General features: G+C 40.1%; 1 protein-coding gene across 1 annotated transcript; it reads left to right on the top strand.

Moving 5' to 3' along the window:
- On the top strand, nucleotides 1-22,818 carry prkchb (protein kinase C, eta, b). Its single transcript, XM_072682747.1, has 14 exons — nucleotides 1-677; nucleotides 6,358-6,421; nucleotides 6,512-6,668; nucleotides 7,371-7,405; nucleotides 7,550-7,629; nucleotides 7,789-7,918; nucleotides 9,335-9,468; nucleotides 9,584-9,724; nucleotides 10,129-10,302; nucleotides 12,036-12,190; nucleotides 16,235-16,373; nucleotides 16,475-16,663; nucleotides 20,630-20,776; nucleotides 20,952-22,818. Exons 1-14 carry the CDS (start codon nucleotides 333-335, stop codon nucleotides 21,096-21,098), a joined length of 2,037 nt encoding a protein of 678 aa, XP_072538848.1. The 5' UTR covers nucleotides 1-332; the 3' UTR covers nucleotides 21,099-22,818.
- Nucleotides 22,819-26,682: the final 3,864 nt, after the last annotated feature.

The raw sequence follows: 26,682 nt of genomic DNA, 5'->3' as shown, positions 1-26,682 counted from the left end.
GCTGTTGCGGAACTTCAGCCTCCGAAAAATGTGAACCACGAAAGACTGCAGAGCCGGGATTTCCCACCGCGCGTCCCCCCGCTGGTGACCGCTGTACAGCCTCGGTTCTTTCCGTCGCCTTCCGTCTATTTAGCTGATTAGTAGAGCTGCAGGTTGTGTGGAGCTGTGTTCAGTTCCGAAACTCCCGACTGGGTGTATCTCCAGCCCGCCCGTTTGGACATGAGCGCAGGAGCCATTTCTCGCGTTGTTTCATCGCTGAATCAGCCAGAGCGCGTCTGAGAACGGCGCCCGCAGCACCAGCTAGCCACTCTCCCAGACACACACGGCTCGACATGAAATTCAACGGGTACATGAGGCTGAAGATCAGCGAGGCGGTGAACTTAAAGCCCACCACCTTCTCCACTAGACACACGTTCCACAAGAAGACGCTCCAGCTGGACCCCTACATTGTTGTGAAAGTGGACAACTTCAAAGTGGGACAGACAGCCACCAAGCAGAAGACCGACCGGCCCAGCTTCAACGAGGAGTTCTGCCCGTACGTGACTGAAGGCAAGGAGCTGGAGATCGCCGTGTTCCACGACACCCCGATCGGCTACGACGACTTCGTAGCGAACTGCAGGATCCAGCTGGAGGACCTTCTGACCTCGTCCAGCACGAGGCAGAGCTTTGAGGGATGGGTGAGGATTCGTTTTCATGGTTAGATGAGTCAGTCAGGTTTTAGGAGGTGACTGTTGGCTGGTTTGATATTTGGCAGTGTTGTTTGGATCTGTTCTGCTGGAAATGATACTTTTTCTAGATGATTTAGTTTGCTGGCATTTGTACTCATTTTGTATCATAAGGATGAGGTGGGATGCTGGAAAAAAAAAAAAAAAAAAAAAAAATATATATATATATATATATATATATATATATATATATATATATATATATAGGATCCGCCTAAGGATGCATACACAAAAATAAAGGTGCTACAAAAGGGTGATGCCATAGAAGAACCACTTTTGGAACCAACTATAATGAACCATGTTTATTGGAAAAAAGTGTCAGAGTGAAAACCCATCTTAAGGGTTTAAAGAAACGTCATTTGATGTAAAGGTTCCTCAATAATCTTTGCACCCAGATTTTTTGACCGGTTCTTCAGATTGGCTTCCACAGTGGACCAAAAAAATTTGGACAGAAAGTAAGAAAGAGATAAGAAGATATGTCAAGAAAAGAATAGAAGCAACTGTTTAATCCAGTGGAGGTGATTGTCAAACACAATCTAGAGCAAGGGTTGTATTCGAGTTCTCAGGCTTCTGTCTGGGCCTGGTGATATACCACCCTGGTGATCTGCCACCCTGTAGACTTTAACCCTACTGTAATACACCGGGTTCCAGGAAATAAAGGCCTAAATGGGGCTCTCTGAATATTAGAGCTGGGTGATAGATAGAGTGTTACTCAACTCTCCAGGGTGATAGATGTCCAGGACCAAGATAAAGAATATCTGGTCTAGAGCAAACCAAACCAAAAGCCAAATATCAAAAGTGGAAGTGTAGCCCAGCCTGGTTTTAACTGTACATCACTCCCAGGGGTCAGGTAATCAAAGACAGGAAACACTGACCTGCTACTTCAACATGATGGTGAAGATGCAAAGGTTTAAACATTACTGTGTAGACCCCCCTGCCTCCCCCTCAGTCTGATTTGTGTCATTGGACTGTAAATGGACTGTACTGGCACCTGTGCAGAGAGGAAACCATGCGAATGATGTACGAACCTGCACTTTGTCTAGCCTTAAGTATTTATCCGTACAGTATAGCTTTGTTTCTCTGTGTTTGCTTCCTTTGTGAGGGTCTTCACACTTCTGTTAGTGCATTGGCTAGGCTTTGCACAAAACCACAGACTGCAACCCACTATGCGTCATGGAAACTGTGCTCCACAGCACACACACAGCGAGATATTGTGCTTGCTTTGGCTGATTTTCCTGTGTGTGTGTGTGTGTGTGTGTATAAAGGTGTAAAATGAAAAAAAGTGAAGCACACTTTAACTGTTCAGGAGTGTTGTATTTCTGCACGCTCAAAAGTCCTGCGGTCATCGTGACCTCTAGCGCTGCCTTAATATGCTCTATGCTTTCAGCTTCTTCCTGGCTGTTTTCCAGTGTTCAGCATCAAACACATTTATTAAACCTGAACAAATCCTAGTGTATAATCTAAAAAGAAACATTCTGAAATGTCTGAAGGGTACAAGCAGGTGCATAGATTCACACCAACATGTGCTGCAGCAAGGGCTCCCTGCCCAAAAAAGAAGAAGTGCCCTTTTTGCTCGAGTTTCTTTTTTTGGCACCTCCACCCACATACTTTCACAAGAGCACACCTTTATGTACTCTTTTAGCCTAAATGGTTTTCCGTAGTACATATATTTACATATTGTTATAAATGGGGTTTAACTCCTTAACTCAGAAAGGCTTATTCCACACTAAGGTGTATACTCAGTAACTACAGGGGTTTCAGTGCAAATTGGTGCGGCTATACATCGGTAATAGAAGTTGGTAATAACACTTTCAGCCGTAGGTGTTTTAAGGGTTAAGGGAATCATCTACAACAATTTCTCTACGTTTTCCTTTACTAAAGGGTATTTGACAAATCCCTCTTTTTAAGAGGGTTGGCTCACTTTACATTGTGAGCAAACATTAGAAAATGTTGTTGTTGGATTTTTAGTGACTTGTTGTTTCAGTGTATAATATTATGCTGCCTCAGAAGGTCTGTACATGTAATAGTTAGCACAAATATGGGATGGCTGCCAATTTACTTACTACCATCACTTACTAAACATCTTTCTCTTTGATTCGTATTTTCAGATGACGTCAGAAATATTACTGAAATAGTTATCTGATATACATAAAAGAAACTTATTCCACACTAAGGTGCATTACTCAGTAACTACTTATTTTTAGGTAATAGAAGTTTGTAATGACACTTTCGACCCACCGGCAGACCATAGGCTGTTTAAGGGGTTCATATATAATGTAAAATATGAGTTTGGCCATTGTTCTTTACCTAGTGTTGAAATGTTATGCTGAATGGTTCAACAGAAGCGGTCCAAAAGTTTCATCACTATATTAAGTTCCATATAAGGCTAAGAAAGTCCTTTAATTTCTCCTGTCAAGTTGCCCATTTGGAAATACAATGTTTTTTACATGATGATCATTACATTATATATAATATATAATATGACAACTAAGAAGATTTGGCACATGTCTTATGGAATACAGTCTACTGTACATTGAAGATTGTTTTTTGAGCAGATCAGCGTGGTGTTTTAATGTTTTCTCCCTCTGAGGTCACAGACTCTGTTATCATTACTGGAAGCATGCTGTTCAACTAACCGGGCTGGATTCCCATTCCTACTCCATATCTTAGGCTGAACTCACAGAACCACATTGTTTTCAATCCAGACCTCTACAGGTGCAGCAAAGGCAGAAACCAGTGAATCACGCGAATGGAATCATTTATCTGAATGAAAGATTGAAAGAAATGTGAGAGTGTGTATTTCAGACTGCTTAAGAGGAGCAAGCCACCTCCTTTATTAAGGAAATGAGTTCTATGTTCAGTAAAGGAAGAAATATAGTCATTAAGTCGCTTATTTGGGTACAACTGATGTCATACTAAAGTGTCATACTCATGATAGGGGATTGATGAGTCACTGTCCTGACGAATATATTTGAATAATGATTAATGTTCTAATATGTCATAAAAATAAAATAGTGATGGTGTACATTCTCCTATTTCCCCTTTTAACCTGTCTACGTCAGCTGGGACCTTTGCTGAAGATTTCTTTCCCTTGTTGATTCTATATTGTCTCCAAACCAGAATGATCTCATTTAAGGTGGAAACAAAAATAGAACCCATTCACATTCTGGGGAAGGATTTTAAGGATTACACTGTCTGATTTGATAACCAAGTGTAGTGACTTGCTCTAGAACATACAAAGGCCAGGACAGAATAATAATTATAGGTCTTGAATTTGTAGTTGCTGTAGTCTCTGGGTACGTGTGTCAGACATTGGGCCGCTGAACCGGCTTGTCTGGTTCCCGTCTTTTTCCTCATCTCACTGCTTAAGTGTTAAAGAGACACACTGAAAGAGAGGGTAAACTGTTTCAACCCAAATGTGAACTTGCAGTGCATATTTATTAGAAAAGTAGCACCTGTTCTAGTTCTGATTATCAGGATCATCAAGCAAAAGGCAAAGATAGGTACAACATGCTGGCCTTTCTTTCCTGTGAACTATTAATATAGACTATGTGCTCACAAACCAAACCAATCCAAAGTGACCACATCCTGCTATAGCAAAAAAAAGAAATATATAGAAATATAATGATTGGTCACAGTTTATGTGAGGTGCATGTATTATGCCTTTCAAAGACATGGAAACAAGCTACACAAAAATATCTACGAATCATATGAACGTAATCAGAATCAGTATTGGAATCTTTTTTTGCCATGTACCAGATGTGTCCCTTGGTGTGGTAAACGTAAACTTACATTCAGTGACATGTGCTGATGTAATTGATGTGAATGGGTTTTTTTTTTTTTCAGATAACAACAATGTCATACAGAGTTGGGCACCCTTGGCCAAATTACACATTTTGTCTTGGTCAAGTAGTAAATACAGCCTATGTAGCTAATCAAACATAAAACACAGTAGTTTTAACAAACCCGAAATGCACAGTTACTGTGTCTTTCTTAACTTAAAAAATACATTTAAAAAAAACTTAGCAATATGGCCTGTACAAAAGATTTGGCACGCTAAGCGTTGCAAAGGGTCTGAGCCTAAGGGAAGCCACCACTTGTAATTACGACATTTCTAAGCTTCATAAAAAGTCTTATCCAACCTTGTACTAACACGCGTCAAACATGAGCTCCTTTAAGCAACTGTCTATAATTGATGCCCACAAGGCAGCCCACAAGTGCATAAAAGTTAGCCAAGTCTTTTCAGCTAGTGGTTTCTATGGTGTTGTCTGTTATTGAGAAAGAACAGGGGAACTACGGTGGTTAAGATAAGATTTGAATCACTAAAAAAAACATTGGCCAGAACTAATTGTTTGCTGGTAATGCAGCAAATCAAAAAAAGAAAAACCTTCATGGAGAAGTCACAACAAGGAGAACTTAACTGTGACCTTGTAACAAAACTCAGTGTCTGAAGTATGCTACAGAACATCAGGAGAAGCCTGATGAGGTTTGTGCTGTGGACTAATGAAGTTCAAATAGAACAAAGGGTATGTTTGAAGGACCTTTATGTGCAGTTCATGAAAAGTACAAAATACAACCACAAGAACTGCAAAACCTTTAGCTGTTACAAAATCAGGGTGGTAAGTTGTGATTTCAGCTAAAGAGGGCAAGTCCTGATTCCATAAGATGCCCAAACTTTTTCACAGATCCTATTGAGGATTTTAATTTCTTATGTTTAGTCAAGGCAATGAAAGCCAGTGCTACTACTTGTCAGAATAACATGAATGACGTGCAAGCAAGTACAATGTACAATGTAAAGGATGTTAGTAATGCTATGTTATTCAGTTTGTCGCATCACATTTAGTGTTAGTTCACATTTCACTTTAGAGAGCAGAAAATAAAATGTTTACTTTTTGAGGTTATTTTTTTGTTGCAATTAATACTTTTTGCAATTAATTGGGAATTTTAGATTTTTTAATAAAAATTACCCTTAGATTCTGTGCACTCTGCTATATGTCTGGTGCTCATTCCGTAAACCTTGTCCAAAGAAAACCATCTCGTTCTCCATCTCCTTAAGCGTGTATTTTTACAGGAGAAGGCAAATGTTCTAAACACTGTAATGTAAAAATAAGAGTATATTTAATAATTTTAAGCATTTCAAAATTCATCCAGAAATATTGACACAGTGTACAGAGAAGCTACAGGGTTCAAATCATACAAAATGGACAAAAGGGGAGATACTTTTTTTTTCATTATTAGACAGCAGCGATATAAGAGGCAATTTCTCTTCTCCGAATCTGTCCAGCACATGAGCGTGCTACCAAGCTATTGAGTACAAGGTGCAGTGCAACTAAATGTATATTTGTATTGGAACGATGTGTGCCGTTAACCTGTTTATTAATACCATATGTGTGAGTTTGTGTGTAAGAGTGAATGGAGGTACAGGCCTCAAAGGAAATGGCCTCATGACCTCATTTAAGGAGTGCTTTGCCAATGTTCACTAGTTGTCAAAGAAACTGACTGGTATTTCCAGTAATAAATCATTTAGATCAACAGTATCTATATTTTAAAGTTGCTCAGACAGAGAAATGGATAGTACTGTAGAGGGAAATGCCCGGTAGTCTAACTTTGTTCCCTGTTTGTGTGTCTTCAGATTAATTTGGAACCAGAGGGCAGTGTCTACATCTACATCTCTCTCAGTGGATCCTTTACTGATGGTAAGTTATTTGGCCTTTTCTCTCTCATTTCTTCAACATCAACTCCTGACTCATTGTGTTCTCTCTGCAATACTGTTTCATTGATTTCAGATGATTCCACTCTGAACAGAGGTAAGATCCATAAGCAGCTGACCAGGAAAAGACAGAGGGCTTTAAGGAGGAAGGTGCACCAGGTCAACGGACACAAGTTCATGGCCACCTTTCTGAAACAGCCAACGTTTTGCTGCCATTGCAAGAACTTCATCTGGTGATGTGAACATAGATGCACACATTCACATTAACTGCTACATGGTTTTGACTCATATTATGTAATAGGTCAGGAGAACAAAAGAGGGTTGCATTGACATGGCTGTGTTCATTAAGGAAAACAGCCAAACCGGAATAAAACAAGATATTATCTTCTCAAGTTAAAGACAGTTGGACTCGACAGCAATTCGTCCAAATTACCAAAGAACCAATGCTTCATGGACAACAATGTGTAGCCAGGAATGTACTGCTAATCACACACATTCTGAGGATAAAACCTCATACCTTTGAGCACGAAGTCAAGTGAATTAGGCCTTAGGAGTGTTTTCCACTGTTTTCAGACACACTTAGTAGACGGGATCATTTGGCTTTGCTTACTTTCCTTATTAATCAAACTTAGCATGTCGCTAAATGCATAAGTTGGGCTTGTTCTTTCCCCACCTGTTTTTAGATCGTGACTTTACTAAACAGTGAGCTCCCACATGTTTCAGTGCCTGGATTCCAGTATTGCAGCAATCCATTAGTTTCTCTTCTCTTAAGTATATATTGAGGGGGATTTCCTTATGTGGTTTATGCTTGTTGGTTATCCTAAGCATGAAAAATATTTTTTTCTCTGGTGAATTGGTGAGTGAGTGGTTTTAAACTTTGAATCCTTGAAAACCTTGATTCTGACTCTCTATCTTTATCTACCATATCTCTGTAGGGGTGTTTTTGGAAAGCAGGGCTACCAATGTCAAGGTAAACATTAGTTTTTTGTATTTTGCTTTCTTTTCAGTTTGTTGACAGACTTTGGGTAGTAGCCCCTGATTTACACTTCTCTAAATTTTTACACAAATGCTGTGTGATTTTTCAATTCGTGATTTTTGCATCTCAATACTTCAGTGTGTACCTGTGTGGTCCATAAGAAGTGCCACCATCTGGTTGTGAGCGAATGTCCAAGGATGAAGAAAACAGCAAGCGAGGTAGGATTCTCTAGCTTCTGCTGAGCTTGTAGTTGTCATTTATTGTAGGGAGATGGGGAAGTCAAATAATAAGATGAGGATGTGTTGCAGGGGCCTGTCTTGTCTTACAGTATTTAATATATATGTACAATTCAGACACTTGCCCTCTCTTTTTTATAGGGCCAAAGCCAAGGATTTGGCATCAACTTACCTCACCAGTTCAGAGTGCACAACTATAAAGTGCCTACCTACTGTAATCACTGTGGATCGCTACTGTACGGGCTGTTGAAGCAGGGACTGCAGTGCAAAGGTAACAACCTACATAAAAAGGCTGGTGGCAACTTTATTGGTAATCAATGGAAAAGAAAACTCTGCAATGCCACAGTATTGCTTATAGTGCTACTTAATACAAGTAAAGGAAAGTAAAGTATATAAAACAAGTGTATAAAAAAATTGCTAGGTAAGTATTAGACTACAGCTACAACTTCTTTAAAAATTTTGCACACATAATCATGTTGCAATACAAGGTTGGTTGGTTTGTTTGTTTGTTTATTTGTTTATTTATTTATTTATTTATTTATTTATTTATTTAAAATCTGGGTTGGATTTTTTAGAAACATCTTAGCACAAAAACTCTTTCAAAGCGACCATCACACTGAACACGTTTTACTAGTTAAGATGATCTTAACTGATGCTCTAGGGAAACTGGGTCATTTTAAATGACTTATTAAACTACAGTTTACTAAACAAAGAGTCATTTTAATACTGATATTTTTTAAAAGACTTCAAAGCAACTCAAAGTAGCTCGTTCTAATTTATATCAGACTTTAAAGAAAATAAGACCAATCATAATAAAAATAGTCCTAACAACAATGAAAAATCTATCAAACATATTGTGTCTCTAATCATGATGCCAGTCTGTCACCAGCATTGTACCCTGTTTGTCACTTAAGTACCAATTTTAAGTTTTTGTTTAGACTCCAGTCTTTTGAATTACTTTTGTATTTTTAAAAAAACGTAGGTTATGAAAAGGGACAAATGTGCAATGGTAAAGTGACTGAAGTGTACTTCTGCATTTAAGGGCACATCTGTTTGTTGGCCCCTGCACAGTATCTATGTTTCTGAAAAATAAATAAAGTATGGGTACAGCGTAATCCTTTAGAAATAGAGCTATGGGTGTAGTGGATCCTGTCACATGGATCTAAAAAGAATAAAGTTGAAATATTATAAAATATATATGTAATTTATATGTATATGCAAAAGGTAATAAGTAAATGGGGTGTACACATACACTGGCATGAGGTGTTCTGGTTCTTTCCCAAAAACAAACAGAGCATAGTTTGGGACAGTTTAATTTATTATTTATTATTATAACAGTGACATGAATATACATACATACAGCATTTTAAAGAAGAGAAGAGAAGAGAAGAAGACAAAACACAATGATTTTGTATTTTGAATATATAAAGGAAAATGTAAGGAGTAATGTAATTGTTTTTGAATACGTTTGCAGGTATTTAGGTTCAGTACTACCTGAGTAAACATCTTCCTAAATAATACTAGAATACAGCAGCTAATCACAATTATTTGTGTATTTTTCTGTACTTTTATTTTGTATAATTGCATAAAAATAAACACCTGTTTCATTTTAACTGTTAGCTGCATTCCACACTGTCTCTGTGATAGGTGTTTGCTGTTAATGTAATACATGTGGTAATGTGTTCAGGCTGTAAGATGAACGTGCACATCCGCTGTGAAAGAAATGTGGCCCCCAACTGCGGAGTGAACAGTGCAGAGCTGGCCAGCAAGTTGGCAGAGATTGGTCTGCAGCCCAGTAGACTGTCTAAAAGAGTCTCTCAGGTAGGCGAGCTGCTGTGTGGGTAAAAGTGGTGAACAGCTACAGTTTGAACCTCAAATGGAGAAAAGGTATTCAATGTAAGTGAATACATGTGTGTCTTACATGTCTGTTCCACAGACGAGCATCACTCCTGTAAAATCAACTAATTCCAGTATTAAGAGCGAAGGGCAGCCTGAGGTGACTGAGGAGGAGTATGTAAAGGTGGGCCTGGAGGATTTCACATTCCTACAGGTGCTGGGAAAAGGCAGCTTTGGCAAGGTGAGACACACTAACATAAAGTATATCAGTACACCAGTGGCATGTATATCTGTAATCTAATGTGTCTCATAATGTAGGACAAAGCCTAATCTCTTTCAGCTGCTTCTTTGGCATACGCCAAATGAGTAAAGACAATCGTTTCTGTTCACTATACATACCATTTGAGGTCAATGGGCAGATGCTCAAACCCAAATTCTCTTTTAAAATACTGATTACTGTACTTCAACACATCACTCGTCACTCATTCAAGCTCAACTTACTGTAAGTTCAATTAAAAAGATATTGTAGAAATTCAAGAGATGTACAATATGTAGCGTTCCTAAATTGTTTGGGTTTTTTCAGCAATTACTTCTTATTACTACTTAGAAATCTAATTGAACCATATGCGGTGTGTTTGTGGACAGGTAATGCTGGCTCGCATGATCAGTGGCGAAATGGTGTGTGCGGTAAAGATACTGAAAAAAGATGTCATACTGCAGGATGACGACGTGGAGTCCACCATGACAGAGAAGAGAGTGTTATCTCTAGCCCATCATCATCCTTATCTCACACACCTCTACTGCTGCTTCCAGACCACTGTGAGTGCTTACAGAATTGTGTGCATTCAGACACACAGTCACTCAAAATCCTATTTACACTCAGAATTATTATTTCATTTCTTAGAGTCTTAGATTTCTGAGGTTTAATTAGTCTCTCAATGTAGATTGACTGTTGGGGTTTCCGTAGCTAACTGCCAAAGAAACTTCCTGAAAGATTCTTTACAGGTCATCCAAACTTGTTTCAAATGTTGTGGACGAAAGAGGTTTTTCCCCTCCTCTTCCTTAAACTAGCTAAACTTTCTCTTTTCCAGTTCTCTCTCTCTCCCACTTTGTGTTTTCATTTCTAGCATGAATGGAATGCACTCTTTTCAAAAGTGAGCAGTCACATTTAAAATACTCATACTTAGTCATACTTAAACCACTAGATGGCAGCACCTTATGCATTTTCATTGCAGGCTTCCAGAACATGCTTTTTACAGTAAACAGCGCGTGACACACTCTGCCTGTCTGCCCTTGGGGATTTTCAAGAGCTAAGAGACAAATACAAATCTGATTGATCCATAGCACCCAGAAAAGCAATTTACACTATATGATGCATTTAGCTACTTTAAAGTCGCCCCCATTGCTGACACAGATGTGCAAATGCACACACAGCCTGTGTAGTCTCTATAGAGAAGTACTGCCAGTAGAATAAAACTCTCTGGAGCAGATAAGCATGAAGCTATTGGCAACATGTCCCTCAGCATTGAGCTGTGGAGCAGCGACACTGTGTCCCCACTGGCATGAGTTGGTGAGTTGGGGTCAAGGTGAGGTGGTGATCATCCAACATCCTGACCTCTTTAATGCTGTTGTCGCTGCAATCAGATCCTCAGAGCAATGTTCCACTTCCCTGGACAGTGGAGAAAAGCAGGATGAACTTGTCGCTGTCCAATGAAAAACATGAATCTCCAAAATAGCAACTTTACAGGAGAGGGAAAAAAAACGTCTTGACTTTGTGCCAGCAAAAAGACTATAACTAAATGGCCGACAGTGTAGAAATATTTTATTCCAAGTCATTCTAGGGGTTCAAATAATGAGGGAAAATAGAGATAAATGTTTTTCATTGGACAGCAGCAATATACAGTATGTTTGGCAATTAAATGAACATATATGATGTAATGTAAACAGATGTTGTGACGCATTCATTTTGGTCGTAAACGTATTTAAATACTTAATAATTATATGTCTTTTGATGGATTTGTTGGTGCAAAATTATATAGGTTAAACTGATATAGATAGCACATAACTGCAGTGGAAAACAATGGTGTGTAGAAATGCACCATGTTATTAGAGATTACTGTCTTCTTCTATAATCTTTAGTGTAAGTAAAGTCAGGTCAAGGTTTATTTGTTATTTGTACAACATGTCCAGACATTCAAGCAAAGTTGAAATGCTTGTGGTGAGGCTTAGGTAATCACTAATTCACAGCCGGAGAGGATAGCTCTAATATACAGCACCCAATATACAGAATGGAATGGAAAATGTATTCAATACCAACATATTCAACAAAAAGATAACCTATATTGAAAAATACATTGATGCTGGAAGCTGCAGTACCCACATGCCAGATGGCAGTATGGTAACAGACCATGTGCTGTGTGACTACACGCTTCTAATGTAACTTTTTTGGTTATATTTTGGTCCAAAAATTGGGATAACTATAAAGAAAATGTATTGGTTTATGACAATGTTTCGATTCTTGAAAGGCTTACAAGTTGATTTCTCTTTTGTAGGACCGTTTGTTCTTCGTCATGGAGTTTGTTAACGGCGGCGATCTCATGTTTCACATCCAAAAGTCTCGGCGGTTTGAGGAGGCACGGGCTCGGTTCTATGCCGCTGAGATCACTTGTGCTCTTATGTTCCTTCACTCCAAAGGCATCATATACAGGTAACGTGAAGTCAGTGCTCTGCTACTTCATGCATACTATTTCCAACCATTCAGAATTACATTTTATTCGAGCTGACAGCATCTAACCTTAATATCAGCTGATTTTACTGCTACAGATATAATAGCCTTGACCTACTTGTCCAGGTCAGGGCCACAGGAAACCTCTGGGTGTCCATACCTCTGTTAATTCGAAAAAATGCCAGGAACCTTCATTGTGACTGAGACTCCTGGTGAAAACGTGCTGAAAGTCAAGTACAGTCCAATCAGTGGATAGAAAATGAAACATTTTCCACTGGTCAAATGGAAGTCTAAATTACTAGTCACAAAATTAAGCATAGCTGTGTTTTTCTAGATAAACACAGGAGAATTTGAGGTACAATTAATAATTATATAGCTGTGTATAGCTTGAGATCTTGCCCCAACAAGGTTTCCCAATGACATGGCATTAAAAATACACTGTCTACACTGAATATGTTCATGAAGCTTCACGTTTAAGACTAATGTGGAACTCGCTACAGTTCATTACCAGCATTTCTGCTGACCACTAGCATTAGCCTTACAACAATGTTACAAGAAATGAAACTTTTTTAGGGTGAACCAGAGGTAACACTGTAGGATGTAATCAATAAGTGAATCATCTTTCAAAACTGCCCAAGATGTAGAAGTACTTCTGGCAGACTGACAAATACAACCCTAGTGGTAGCCACTGAATGAACCTGTGGGTCCCCACTTCCCAGGGCCATAACTTATTAATGTTTCTCTATCTCTAAAGGATTTATGATGACTCTTTGTCTTGGAATAAATCATTGATATAACTAACAAATGGCAGAGGTCTACGTAAAACCTTAAAGCTGGCAAATCAAGAGCATCAAACATCTGTCTTATGTAATACACTGGTTTGTAGGTTGATGGTTTAAGACTATAGAAATAGCATGAGCCGCAAGACATCCAGAATTCACCTCAGATGTAAAGGACAGGTAGCTGTGTTCTACTAACTGAAAAATGTTACACAACCAACAACAATTTAACACCAAGGCCAAATACAATGGCAGCTATCTAAGCAGTACATTGGAGCAAAGGTACAGCATACCCTTAAGTAAGGCATTGATCCAGTTGTGTAAACCTATGGATTACCAATATATGAGCTCGTAATGAACAGGAATAATAGTGACCTCTGCTCAGCAGGTTCTGCAAGAACACTAGGTAACACTGACTGTCTGCATACCAGTCAGAAACTATTTGTCGACAACAGACATACATGGTCGGTGCTGATAAGGCTTTGCGTGCAGGGTTGTCCACAGTCATAACCCAGGGCTATATGTGTAGGTGAACTGCAATGAAAATAATTCAGCTCCACACTTATTAAGGGTAGATTCATTGAGAAATGTGAGCTAGGATTTGCAGGAACAGGTGGTACCAGATCTTTCTTTCTTTCGTTAAGTTTCTGTGCCTTTGCCAACATGCTACACTCTTGGCAACGGTTACACTCTGTTTAGTTAGATGTTCCGTTTGATTCTTGCTGACCACCAGTGAAGCACAGTGAATGCCAACTGCGCTTCACCTCACAAAAAACGACTCTTCCTCAAACCTTGGGCTGCCTAAATGGGTGGCTGGTTAATGTCATCCAGTGCAGAATTCACCTCAAGTGTTGGGGACTCTTAGACAATCCAAGCAGCTATGGTAACCACCAGCAGAAATATGTTCCACTGTGAAATCCACTTGAGGCCTCTGGCAAGCCTCTGAGAGACCTCTTTGGTTCTGGCCCTATGAACCGGTAAGTACGTCAACTGTAGCCCCATGAGACCTAGTTTGATATCACAACCACAAATAGAAGTGTGAGAATAAGAATTAGCTACAGCATTTTGTGTTAAGGTGAAGAAGGAAGTCGTAACTTTGCACAAACTGTATGTCATGTGTTCACCAGTGGCGTGCATCCAGTATTTTGTCTGAATGTGGATTTGTTTGCACTTGCCTCTGTCTCATTTGTCTTGTGGATACTGCCCAACCCCCCTAGCTGAAGGTTCCTTCCCGTAGTTGAGCAAGCTAAATTTCCTGGCTCTGTTGCCTCTGTCACATGACCTGGTCCAGCCTCCACAAGAACTTCATTCACCCCACTCCTTTGTGTCTGGATGTTTCTTTTGGGCCTCTGCTATTTATGGTCTTTCGTGCAGGGCCATTTCTGTAACGTCTTAGAAATCTCCTCTAGCCATTTGTTTCTGGACAGCCCCCTCCCCACCTTATGACCCACCTTTTAATGGTCTTTCAGGCCATTTCTAATCACCCTGGCACTTTGAAGTCAGTTCTAATTATAGCAAAAGGAAGAGTGTTTTGCTTTAGGCAAATTGGTTCCGGGATTGTGTGCGAGTGTACGAAAGCGTCCTATGGGATCAGGTGGTGGGAGCTGATGTCACAGCAGTGCTCCCAATGGAGCAACATTTACATAAGCTGTTTACCCAAACTATTGGTCAGAGAGTAGAGAGGATGGTAGGAGAGAAGCCCTTTTGAGTTTACGCAAACAAGGCTCTACACATATTAACTTGCTTTATGAGCACTTTCGCTTGGTTTGAGAAAGGCTTTGCAGTACTACATGTTTACACAACATAAACACATTAACTGGAACTCTCCAGTAGTGGAAAAACATCATTAGGCAATTATCCAGGTCCCTCTGTGTCATCTTGCTGACCCGTAATCTTTGATTAGGAGCAGAGACAACATAATCCAGTGCTAATCTGTTTCTAATCTAATCTGTGGAGAGTTGTCCTCCCAGTCCTCTGGCCTGCTTTGTTTGTAGTCCACTAATGATTTTATTATCCTTTCACCAGCCCCCTGTTCTCTGGGGCTGGAACAGGATGCACTTAAAGGAGCCTTGCTCCCAAAGTTGCTAATGTGGCCAGCAACCTATAGACGCAAATGGAGGCCAGTTGGAATCATCTTATTTGGCTAATGTTAACTGATATATAGCATAGCAGTTTTGGGTAAGGGTGTGGCAATTTCTATCCATATTTAAAACTACATTGCTAAGACACCCCTCCGTGTCTTCAGAGGGTATCTCATTTATCATTGCTTGTGGAAACCACTGTCAACGATTCTGTTGCCTGGACTTATTTCACTGCTAGTTGTATCATCTGTGAGAATGTACATGTTTTCTGAGTTGTAGATGTTATATATACTATATAAAACCATTGTCTTTACCTAATAACCCTTGAAAAATCCTAAGAGTGTATAATTTTTTTGTTAGTTGGTTATTGCATTTTTTTATACGAAAAATTGTGTAATCATTAACATATTAACATTGACATATTAATGCAAGACACACATTAACCAGAGACATTAGACAGACTTAAAAGACACTTATTGAGAAGTATTGAAAAATGGGTTGTATCAATATTGAATGAAAATTTCCATATCGTTATACTCTTAATTTGGGTGATGCACTCCTTTCATTGGAAACTAGGTATTAAGGTCTTACCTGGTTCCACTGTGGTTAGATTATGTACATGAGCGAAGCTGCACTGAATTAGTGAACTCTCTGGGAGACACTGTTGCATGTTGAAGGTTCTGGGGAAATTTAAATGAGAGCATTGGTTTTACATCTGTCAATCAGATGGTTGGACAGTAAACTATAAAAAGAATCTGTTGCTTTTTATGCAGTCTCCCAGTCCTTTGGTTTGTGGCAAGGCCCAGGATAGTGAATATGCCTTGCAGTGTATGTGGCGAAGCCAACTCCGTGCCACTGTAAGCATGAGAAACTGCATGTCCTTACGGGGCCTGAGGATTTTGTGGCTTTTCTCTTTTTCCAGCTTGCTTTTAGACAGTTGCAGAGCAGGCTGTGCTGTCTTCAGAGTAATGAGTTACTTGGCATGTGTTTAACATTTGCTTAAAGAAGGCTCTCAGCGCTGGTTTACAGTGACATGATGTAAATGCTGCTGCTTTTAACAAATTACTTTTGTGTCAGAATTACCTGCATAACAAAGATCTCTGCAAGATCAAAATGTCACATTCCTCCTTGTACCAAACAAGTCCATTGTATGTATGCTTATACAGAGACCTGAAGCTGGACAATGTGCTTTTGGACAAGGATGGCCACTGTAAACTGGCAGACTTCGGAATGTGCAAGGAAGGGATCCATAATGGACTGCGGACAAGCACCTTCTGTGGGACACCAGACTACATTGCGCCTGAGGTACGAACATAAAATTTGCAAAGACTAAGAGAAGACATGCCAGTGTAGCATGTAATGGATGGGATTGCTAGTGTCATATGCCTGGTTTCTCTCTCTCCTAGATCATCCAGGAGGAAAAGTATGGTGTGTCTGTTGACTGGTGGGCTATGGGGGTGCTCCTGTATGAGATGCTGTCCGGTCATGCTCCATTTGAGGCTGAGACAGAGGACGAGCTCTTTGAGTGCATCCTCAGAGATGAAGTGATCTACTCGTCCTGGCTCAGCAACGAGGCAGAAGACATCCTCCGGGGGGTACGCTGAGCAATTTCACATATATTGAGATATAATCTACATAGAAAAGCAGTGGCAGTTTACTGCTCTGGAGACGCCACACATAAGTGAGGGTCACTGTGGCATTTGAATACTTTTGGGATGGATTAGACTGGGGTTTATGATCAAGAACTAATCATCCCATATCAGTACCTGACCACAGTAATACTCTTGTGGCTGAATGCAAAAAAATCTTTAAAGCTAGTCTATCATGCATTGCATTGCAAATGTTTTCGCACTGAGGAAAAGCATCCCAACAACATGATGCTGCCACCCCCATACTTCACTTTCTGGATCGTAATTGTTTAGGAATGGGCACTGTTAGATTTGTGCCACACATATTGCTTTGAAATGTTTGAAAACAGGCCAGTTGTGTGCAGAGATTTTATTATCCTTGACTGGTGTACCCTCATTCCAGTCTCAGTCACTGAACTCTGTAGCTCCTTCAAAGTGATGGTTGACCTCTGTGGCTTCCCTCATAATGCTCCTAGTCATTTTAGGCACAGCACAATGTATCTGATGAGGAATTGTATGTAAAGTATTTTTATACAATAGGCAATAAGCTAAAATGCTGTGTTTATGTTCATATTCCGACTACGATTACTGGAGCACATCTCTTTTTGAGATTGTGGGACAGTTCTTTGGTTTGATACACAGTGTATAAACGACAACACAGACAGATGATTTTTCATGTCTGAACCCGAGTGTTTTTTAATGTGTCAAGCTACCAGCACAACTAGGACAACGGTGAAGGCATGAGTCATTTAACGTCTGAAGCACTTCTTTAGAGGAAGAACAGATACTCTGTTAGCCACAATGATGTCATGCTCAACATCTGCATTTTCCGTGTTAATTCCACAATGTACAAATCCCTACCTTCTTATGTTACACTGCAAATCACAGTATAATCCTGTGTAACTTCACACCAGTGTTCATTCATCTGCTTGCATTTCAGATATGCAGATATGCCAAAATGTGCATGCAACTGTAGCAAAACAACAAAAAGAGATGTGATATAATCAAAAGCCTCATATCATAGTCTTACAAAGCATAATGTACCTGCATGTGAAATCTGAACTTCTTCTTTACCACCTCACTGACTAGTGCCATTCAAAAGAGTAAAGGGACAGTCTGCTCTGGTTCCCAATGATATGGTGATTACATTATATAATTCAGATAAGAAGATGTGTCCTGTGTTTGATGTCGGTAATCTTTCCTCAATCAGCAGAATGATCTGTTCCTGCATATTTACATTAAAGGGGTTAAATGTACTTTTTAACAACTTTAAATACATATGATTCAGTCCCCAGTATACATTGCCCATATATGTAAACTGTGCTGCAAAAACATCCAGTTTAAATGAATAGTTTTTGTGATATCACATAAATCACATTTATAACACAAACAGACCTGATTACCTCTATGTGACCTTCATATAAAAACATAAGTACATATAAATGTCAGAAACTAGCCTAAACAACAGGCTAGAAACTAGGTAAACAACAGAAAGCCAAAAATGTTTCTATGACTTTATGAAATTGTACTAAACATCTATGTAACAATAAGAGCTGGATAACAATGGTTTTAGTGCATAGCTTTTTTCCTTGTGGTCAAAAAGTGGTCAAAGAGCAGTACATGTTAATATCAGCCCAGCATGAGAGGCTGGAGGGGGTGTAACCAGCTTGGATGGCATTAACCAGCTGTTGCAGCATGCTGATTTGCTGGATTGGGAGGGCTCTTATGTAAGTGGTCTGTCCCAGGCAGGGGGGGTGCAAATAGCATAGCCAGATTCTAGCTTAGATGCTAAACCTAGCGTGCTGTAGCTGCTGCCTCAGCTTCTGTTGTGCTGAGAAAAGAGAAGCCAGTGCTCTCCCAGGCTGACCTTGTTACGTAAGCCTGCCCAGGCCCCTCGGGCAGGGTCCAGGGTTCTAGTTAGTCAAACAAGAGGAGTGAGTGTAATCTGTTCGACTTTGGCGTTGACTTTGCAGCTTGGGGTTTGTTTTGACATGCCTGTGTTGTGGCATGGTATTCGAGCCAATTAGGGGAGGATACAGTTCATATAGGGAAAGACAGCAGTAGGACTGTTGCCAGCACACCATCAGGGTTATGGTAGTGTTACGTAGATCAGGCAAGACTATTAGCTCTGGGAACTGGTTGAATCTTTTGGAGGCCTTTGGTCACTGAATTTAATTTCCAATCCCATTTAACTCCAGTAAGGGTTAAAAAGATTCATCTCTGTGGATTAACCCTTGCACCATGTGACAGTAGACAGATCCCTCAGCGGAGAAGAGGCTTATGTTTCACTCTGCAGCTGATTGGAGCATGCATGGTCACTGACTGTTCTCGCTAAGAGGCCTAATGTAATGCTTCCTCTGTTTATATTCCTGTGCAGTTTGTGTTGGCCTGATAAAACGAATGGAGTATCTGCACTGTATCTTAACCCTAATCAGACACCCATATGCTATGAAATGTATTTAGACTGATTAAAACAGACACTGTATCTCACTTGTGCACAAAGCAACATGACTCTTATAGGTTATGTCTCAAGGGACAGGCACACATGTCCAAAAAAAAAATGTGCTGCAGAGTGTACACTACACCTATAATACTGTAACCACTGGTAGGTCAGTTAAATAACCACTGGTAGTCAGTTTAATACCATGAGAGGCAGGAATCCTGTCACCCTGGCTACACAGTAAACAGTCATTTTCCCAATCAGAACAACGAGTTAGATTGCATTTCTTCCTGACCTGTTTGTGAAAGAGGCTGTGTCTCGTCTCCTCTTTCATTCAGAGATGTGAAGGAGATGACATATCAGGCTTTTCATTCTGTGTCTAGTGACCAATAACAGACACTCTTAATCCTCTTGGTCAGCACAAAGGATAGGGGTTTGACCCTTGTATGACCCTTGCTGCCGACCTTCCCCCCATGTTAATAGTCTGACCCATTTGTCTATCTCTGAAAAAACACAGCAGACTTGTGAAGCGGTAGGAAATGGATAAAGGATAAAGGATAAAGGTGCACGTATTTGTCACTGTACAGTGTGGACTGTACAGCGAAATGTGTCCTCCGCATTTAACCCATCTGGTAGTGAACACACACTCACACACACACACGTGTTAGGGGCAGTGAGTACACACACACACCCAGAGCGGTGGGCAGCCAACTCCAGCGCCCGGGGAGCAGAGAGGGTAAAGGGCCTTGCTCAAGGGCCCAACAGTGGCAGCTTGCCGAGCCCGGGAATCGAACCCACAACCCTGTTATCGATATCCCGGCGCTCTAACCGCTGAGCCACCACTGCACCAAATGCCTCAGATGAAAGACGCCCCTGCCTACACGGAAAGCCGTCTGGTTCAACTCATGTAGTTTTGTTTTTCCACCAATGATACAAAAAAGCAAGCTTGTACATTATGGAGTGTAAACAAATGTAAGCTTTCATTTAAATCAGTGTGGTAGTTATGTTTTCTTAATGACAATTTGAACAATTGGAAGAATGCCAGAAGAGGAAAACTTTCCTACATTTTTCAGAGGAATACTCCAGCATTTGTCAGCCAGCATTTGTCTCTGCTGTATCCCTGGAATACGGTTGGCCAGTTATTTAGAATTTAGTTATTTAATGTAGTAATTTAGACATGTTCTCCTGTTCCTAAAAAGGTAGAAAACACAGTGACTCATAATGTGCTTTGAGCTGAGTCCTCTGTGCATTTGTTAAGTGTAGGGAAAAAACCCAATTGCTTTGACCGTTAACCAGAAGTGGTGGCTTAGAAATCTGCTGGTATATTCCTTTAAACGGAGATTTACTAAGGTATTACAAGATGGCCTTGCTTCAAATAACCTTTATGGAACCATTATTTATAAGAGCGTTTGCAGTAGATAAGTGTTCAGGGCCCTCACACTTGAAGTAAAGTCAATAATATGAAGCACCTTCCAATTTTCTGTCTCCTCCAGTTTCTGACCAAGGACCCTTCATGTCGACTGGGCTGTACAGAGAGGAACGGAGGGGAGAAAGCCATCACTGCTCACCTGTTCTTCAAAGAGATGGACTGGGAGAAGCTGAAGAAGCGAGAACTAGAACCCCCCTTCAAACCACGAATAGTAAGCCAAGCTAACATGACCTTGTGTATGCAGTCCAGTTAGCCTACAACTAAGTAGCCTTTACTACTTTTTTGAGTGTTCTTGTCATTGATATTAAGATGAGTGCAGCTGACTGGACTGAAATAGCTCACCACTTCATTTTTAACCTGTGACCTTTTCATCTTGTGCTGTGCAGAAATCATTGGAGGATGTGAACAATTTTGACCCTGACTTCACTCAAGAGGAGCCAAGCCTCACCCCCATCGAAGAAGCACTTATCCCCCTCAACCAAGCAGACTTCAAAGACTTCTCATACACAACGCCGGAGCTCCAGCGCAGTTAACAGACAGACTAGTGCATTCTGCTTATTATTTATCACCGGACAATTAGACTTGTACATGAACAAATGGGCATTACTCTGGCAAAATGGTTCATGCATTTTGGCAGTGATTATTTAAGCAGACAGTTTTGCTCACTGCTATTCAAACACACAGCCAGTCCCTTCGAGTCCCCAAGACTTGTCCTTTGCCTGCTTTAATACATCTTACACAATTTATCCGATATTAAAGGGGGTGTAAAACGAAGAACTTCCAGTAATACAATCTGACAAAGATTTTTTTTTATGCTCAGTCCATCTAGTCCGTTCATTTTATAGAAGCATTATGTAAGAATTGTTATTATTGGCTTGTGGGTTCCTACATTGTCTTGCAGTTCTCGCGAGAGGTCTCGTGCTCCACCAAAGTTACATAGTGACATAGTACAGTAGCCGGAGGGACAATGCCAAATATGCTTTTCCTTCTATTATAAGTCAGAGGGAGGGATCTGGTTCCAACAGCTTTCTCCTGTCTTATCTTTTTTCCCCTGACAAACACATACAGACCGTTTAGTGGTTTTATGTACCAGTAACACCATCAAAATGTTTTATTATCAAATGACATTTTTGTATTACTGAATTGTGTGTGTGTATAAGTCACTATTTTGTCATTATTTTAACAGTACACCATTGTGAAGAGTGCAAATAGCTCATAGTGTGAGCTAACTAGCTAAAGTACAGCCTCCACATGGCCGGCAGAGATGTTTTTAATTCAAATCTCAAGTATATATATATATATATATATATATATATATTACTGTGAAACTAATACAGAAGCTGTGTAGGAAATGAGTGTGAAATTGCAGTGTGTGAATACATATGGGGCCTTGCTGCTAAAGTAGTTCATTTTTGCCTTTATGTGTGATAACAATGTGCTGTACTGAGAATGGTCAGTTTACATTCTAGATGTAACACCCTTGCTTCTGGCTTAATAGTGCTAAATTGCACAATGTATTTGTTTTTCGAGGCTGTTTCTGGGAAACACAGATGTGGAACAAAGTAAGGACTGTGAAATGTTTGCAGTGGATTTTCCTCATGCGCATGTGTGTGCACAATGGCAATCATACATGCTTATTCATGTATCAACATGCACTGGGAGTGATGGGTTTGAGCAAGTCCGTCCACAATTCTCCAAATGTCTACATTGGTCTACCCTTATATCCAAAGATATGTTTGTGTGATGATGCCATGGAACTATTCATTTATGTTCTACTGTTTCAGTGCACTGCGTTATATTTAAGCGAAACAGTTTGCATATAGTCTATTACCGAAGAGTGGACAGTGCTTTCCACAAGCTGACTGACAACATTGCAGCCATTCAAATGGCTTTATCGACTACTGTTAGCTCAAACTTATAACCACCACATATCGTTTCTTCTGCTTCACTGAATTATAAAATATACATGCTTAACCCGACACAGGTGGAAGCATGAATTTTTCAGGAGAGAAATAAAAACATCTCATTTACACATTAAAACAACAGAGGTGTTCTCCTTTACAGTCACTTCAGTTAGCACGCATGCAAACCTCTCATGAATTTTTAATATCACTGCTACAGTGTCAATCACAGGCTTATGTGGGAAATGCGCTCTGTGGTTGCCTAAGTGAGATTAAAATGGACCATTTTTGTTTGTTTGTTTGTTTTATGAAGTAAATTTGGTTGAAATAAAACTGTTTTTATTAGTTTTCATCTGATAATGAATGTGTCAGCTATTTTTTAAGTGTTTTAAAGGTTTTGATTTGACTTGACATGACAAGTCTTTCATTTTAGTTTTGCTTTTAAAAGTTATGTTATAAAAAGATACAAACTTACTCTGTTCTGCTGGGACACTAATTACAATTTAGTGCCTTTAGTGCCCAATTGGACCTTAAGGATCTTTAAAACTATTATATAGAGTGTTGTTTTTTTAACACATTGGGGGCCCAATTCAGGCTAACATCGTACAGTGTGTTATTTTACTTAGCATAGGGGATATGAATTTTTCCCTTAAATATATGCTGTAATTGTACATAAACCATGCGGGTGCGGTCATTATCAGTATCTGATAACGTGTGTTTGTCTGTATTAACCAAGAACATACTGCACTAGACTTAAAGGTGCTTCCAATGGATAGTCTCATCAGTGGTGTAATGTAGACTGGGACAATGCTTAGGCTAGTCTATGCGTGGAAAATAGCCATAGGATGTGTAAATTAATCATGCTTAGTAAGAGGTCTGGTTACTTGTGTGTCATAAAGCATGGAGTTGACCTACATTGAGGACACCTCGAGTGCTCCACACTTGAGTTTCGTTCCAATTCTAATCTTAAACACCTTGCTCTAAGATCGAGATACTCCTGAAGAGCTTGACAAGCTGCAGCAGGTGGGTTACACTGGGGTTGGAAGCGCTGTCTGCATGCTGGAGTGTCTCCAAGCACAAGGGTTCAGCACCTCTGACCCAGACGAAAGCTCATTCTTTGTGACAAAGTGCTTCGTCATGTTTGGAAAGGAGAGGCAGCTGAGTAGTTGCTTAGTAAAGACTTTAACACACATTCATGCTTACCATCTGGTTTATGGAGGCAGATGGCCAGACTTATAGTCCAGTTTATTTGTGTGATACAGGCCAACGTTCCTGAGGCAGCCAGAAAAGAGGGTGTATGTTACTATTTTCAAGATGCTTATGTGATTTAATTGCATTAACTTTTTATGACATGGCTGTTTTGACACCATAATTAATAACTGTGTTTTGAGATAGAGATGATAGATGTTTTGGCTATGGTCTGTTTTTTTTTTTTAGGTTACATTATCTACAAGCAGTCTGTTGTTGTTTGTGAATTGCTCTGAATTAAAGCCAAATGCCTGAACGTAAATGCAAATGTTTGCTTGGTGATGGTTGAAGAAAATGCTCTCTATATTATCTTCTGCTTCAGGCAAGAAATTGAATTTTGCCACCGATGAAGAAGGGAAAGTTTAAACTTGCATTTGTATTTCCTCCTCCAGCAATCGGCATTAGGCCGCCAAAAGCCAGCACAATCTGGCTGAATGGTGTCTGTGTGATTCAGACTTAGTCGACACACTGAGTCAACACTGCTGAGAAGTTCACTGGGTTCTTCACAGGGGATGTGCCAAGGCACTGGGAGTCATTTCAGCTATTCTAATTCAACAGTGCTGGTGTGGCTTTTGGACACTTTCGTAAATGGAATTTCTCCGTTGACAACATCAATACCCGCCTTCAGTGTGGAGAACCATTAGTATCTATTACTTTATGTAATGTGCCTTTGTTTCGTTTGGACAGGACAAATATTTGTTTCCCAGCATCCTCTGTTTAGCGCCCTGAATTCCATAAATACACACGACGTCTAGCCAGCAGTCAGTAGTGGCTCAAAGCACTGTTGGCAATATTCAAATGAAGAACAGACCTGGCCGAAGGCCAGCTACAAGTATGGTCACATTGCTGGCAGACTGTAGGCTGAATAGGTCCTTTTTACCTCCCAGTGGCTTGTAGTAGGTTTTTCTGTATGCTGTATATTTTTAGTTGTGTGGCTAAAAAGTTTTGGCCTTTAAATCATAATGCCGTTCACCATTACATTACATTACATTTAAGGCATTTAGCTGACGCTCTTATCCAGAGCGAATTACAAGGTTACTCGTATTACAGAGGAGGGCCAATGTAGTGTTAGGAGTCTTGCCCAAGGACTCTTATTGGTGTAGTGCAGCACCCAGACTGGGAATCCAACCCCAGTCTCCCACGTGGTGTGGTAGCTCACTGGCAGGTACTGGGGTTATCTGTTGCGTCACACCAACCACCATTATGATATTTGTTCTCTTTTTGCATACTTCAGTGTGCACTATAACTATATTTGCATACTGCGTAGTGACTTTATGGGTTGCAGTATCGGTTAGGCCTGCAACGGATGCTGTCTCAAAACAAAATGCGTTTCAGCGGTGAATCAGTTATGTAACTCACTGTCCCAGTGGCTACCTGGTAAATGCTTCTCTAATCTTCCCTGAAGGACTGGAGATAAGCTAATGTTTTTTTTAGACCTACTAGGCTATTCCTGGACTACTTTGCTCTTGCACACGTCTTTTAGCTTTGGTCACTGCGGTCATTGTTAGTGGTGGTGGTGGTGGTACTGTGCCCCACCCAGCTGTGCAAAGTTGCATACCAACATTGTCTGAATTGTGAATAAATTTCCCTTTCACATGACGTCTCAATGGTCAAGTCAGCCCTTCTGATGTGGTACTTCATCTCATTACCACATAACAGCTGTCTTCCTACTTCCTACTTCCTACTTAACAGGTGCAAGAGACACAATAACAAGCTCCAAGCTGAGCTTGCACCATCCCTTACAAACCTACTGTACATAACGTGTTAAGACTGTTTTACCAGTTCTTTCATCACAAAGCCCAAGTCTACACTGACCATACGTTGTACTGTAAGAACAGTGAAAACCACTTTCTACGGGCACAAACCCTTTCACTTTCACTGAAAAGGCCTTCAAACCGAGAGCTGCCAATGCCTGTTGCTGTTCCAATGTCACTCATGCCCATCACATTGGTCCCCTGGCTCTTCACATCACACATTGGTGCCACTTTCTGTTATGGAACACTCTTTAACCTCAAAAGGGGGGATTTACACAAGTGTCTTTGTTTTAAAACAGTTAGCAACAAGACAGCCTTGCAATGAGCACAGTTTCTGCTACAAACTGTTCTGGAGTTATGCTCATATTGGTAGGCAGGACCTACCTAACCCAGTGTTTGACACCCACAGTCAATCCAGCCTGCTGTTCTCTTCCAAACTGGGTTATTATTATTCTACAGCACATTGCTATCTTTCATGTGAAGTCATGTGAAAACGTTAAGACACCCCAGGAAAATCTTTTTTTATACAAGTTTAAACAAATGACCATGTGATCTTCACTTGGACAATATTGGTAGATTGAGGTAATATAACTAAATATATACAACAGAAGACATATCTCTTAAAATCAATTGTAAAATGTAATTTAAAAAAGTTAGGACACACCCACATTTATTACTACTTCAAATGCCTATAATTAGAATCAGGTGCAGCACATCAGCTGCAGATGATTAGGGCGTCATTAAAGGGGAGTTTGGAGGAATCTGTTTTATTGAGACCAATTAAGTTTGGCTTCCTCTTGATTGGTAAAGTGAGTGTTATGACCATGGTGAGATCCAAAGAGCTCTCGGAGCATTCAGAAAGAAGGCTGTTGATGCAGACAAGTCTGGGAAGGGATTTACAAAGATCTCAGAACACTTCAAAATCAGCCGTTCCACTGTCCGCTAAATCAATTACAAACAAGGTTGAATAAAGACCAAAAATGCTTAAAAACAACAATCTTCAACCACAGAAAACCTCCAGCAATCCCAAAATGTCATCATTGGGCCTACAGGTAGCTCTTGCCACAGCTAAAGTAGTCAAAGTACAGCATCTACCATCAGAAAGAGACCACATATATATTTGGTTTTCATGGGAGGTGTGCAAGGAGGAAACCCTTGCTGTGAAAAAAAACACAAAAGTTTTCCAGAGAACACCTAGACCAAGACCACAAGCT

This window comes from Salminus brasiliensis, chromosome 1 (assembly GCF_030463535.1).
Source record: "Salminus brasiliensis chromosome 1, fSalBra1.hap2, whole genome shotgun sequence".
Classification (NCBI taxonomy): domain Eukaryota; kingdom Metazoa; phylum Chordata; class Actinopteri; order Characiformes; family Bryconidae; genus Salminus; species Salminus brasiliensis.
Note: the sequence above shows the minus strand (reverse complement) of the source record. Positions and strands in the feature narration are given on the sequence as shown.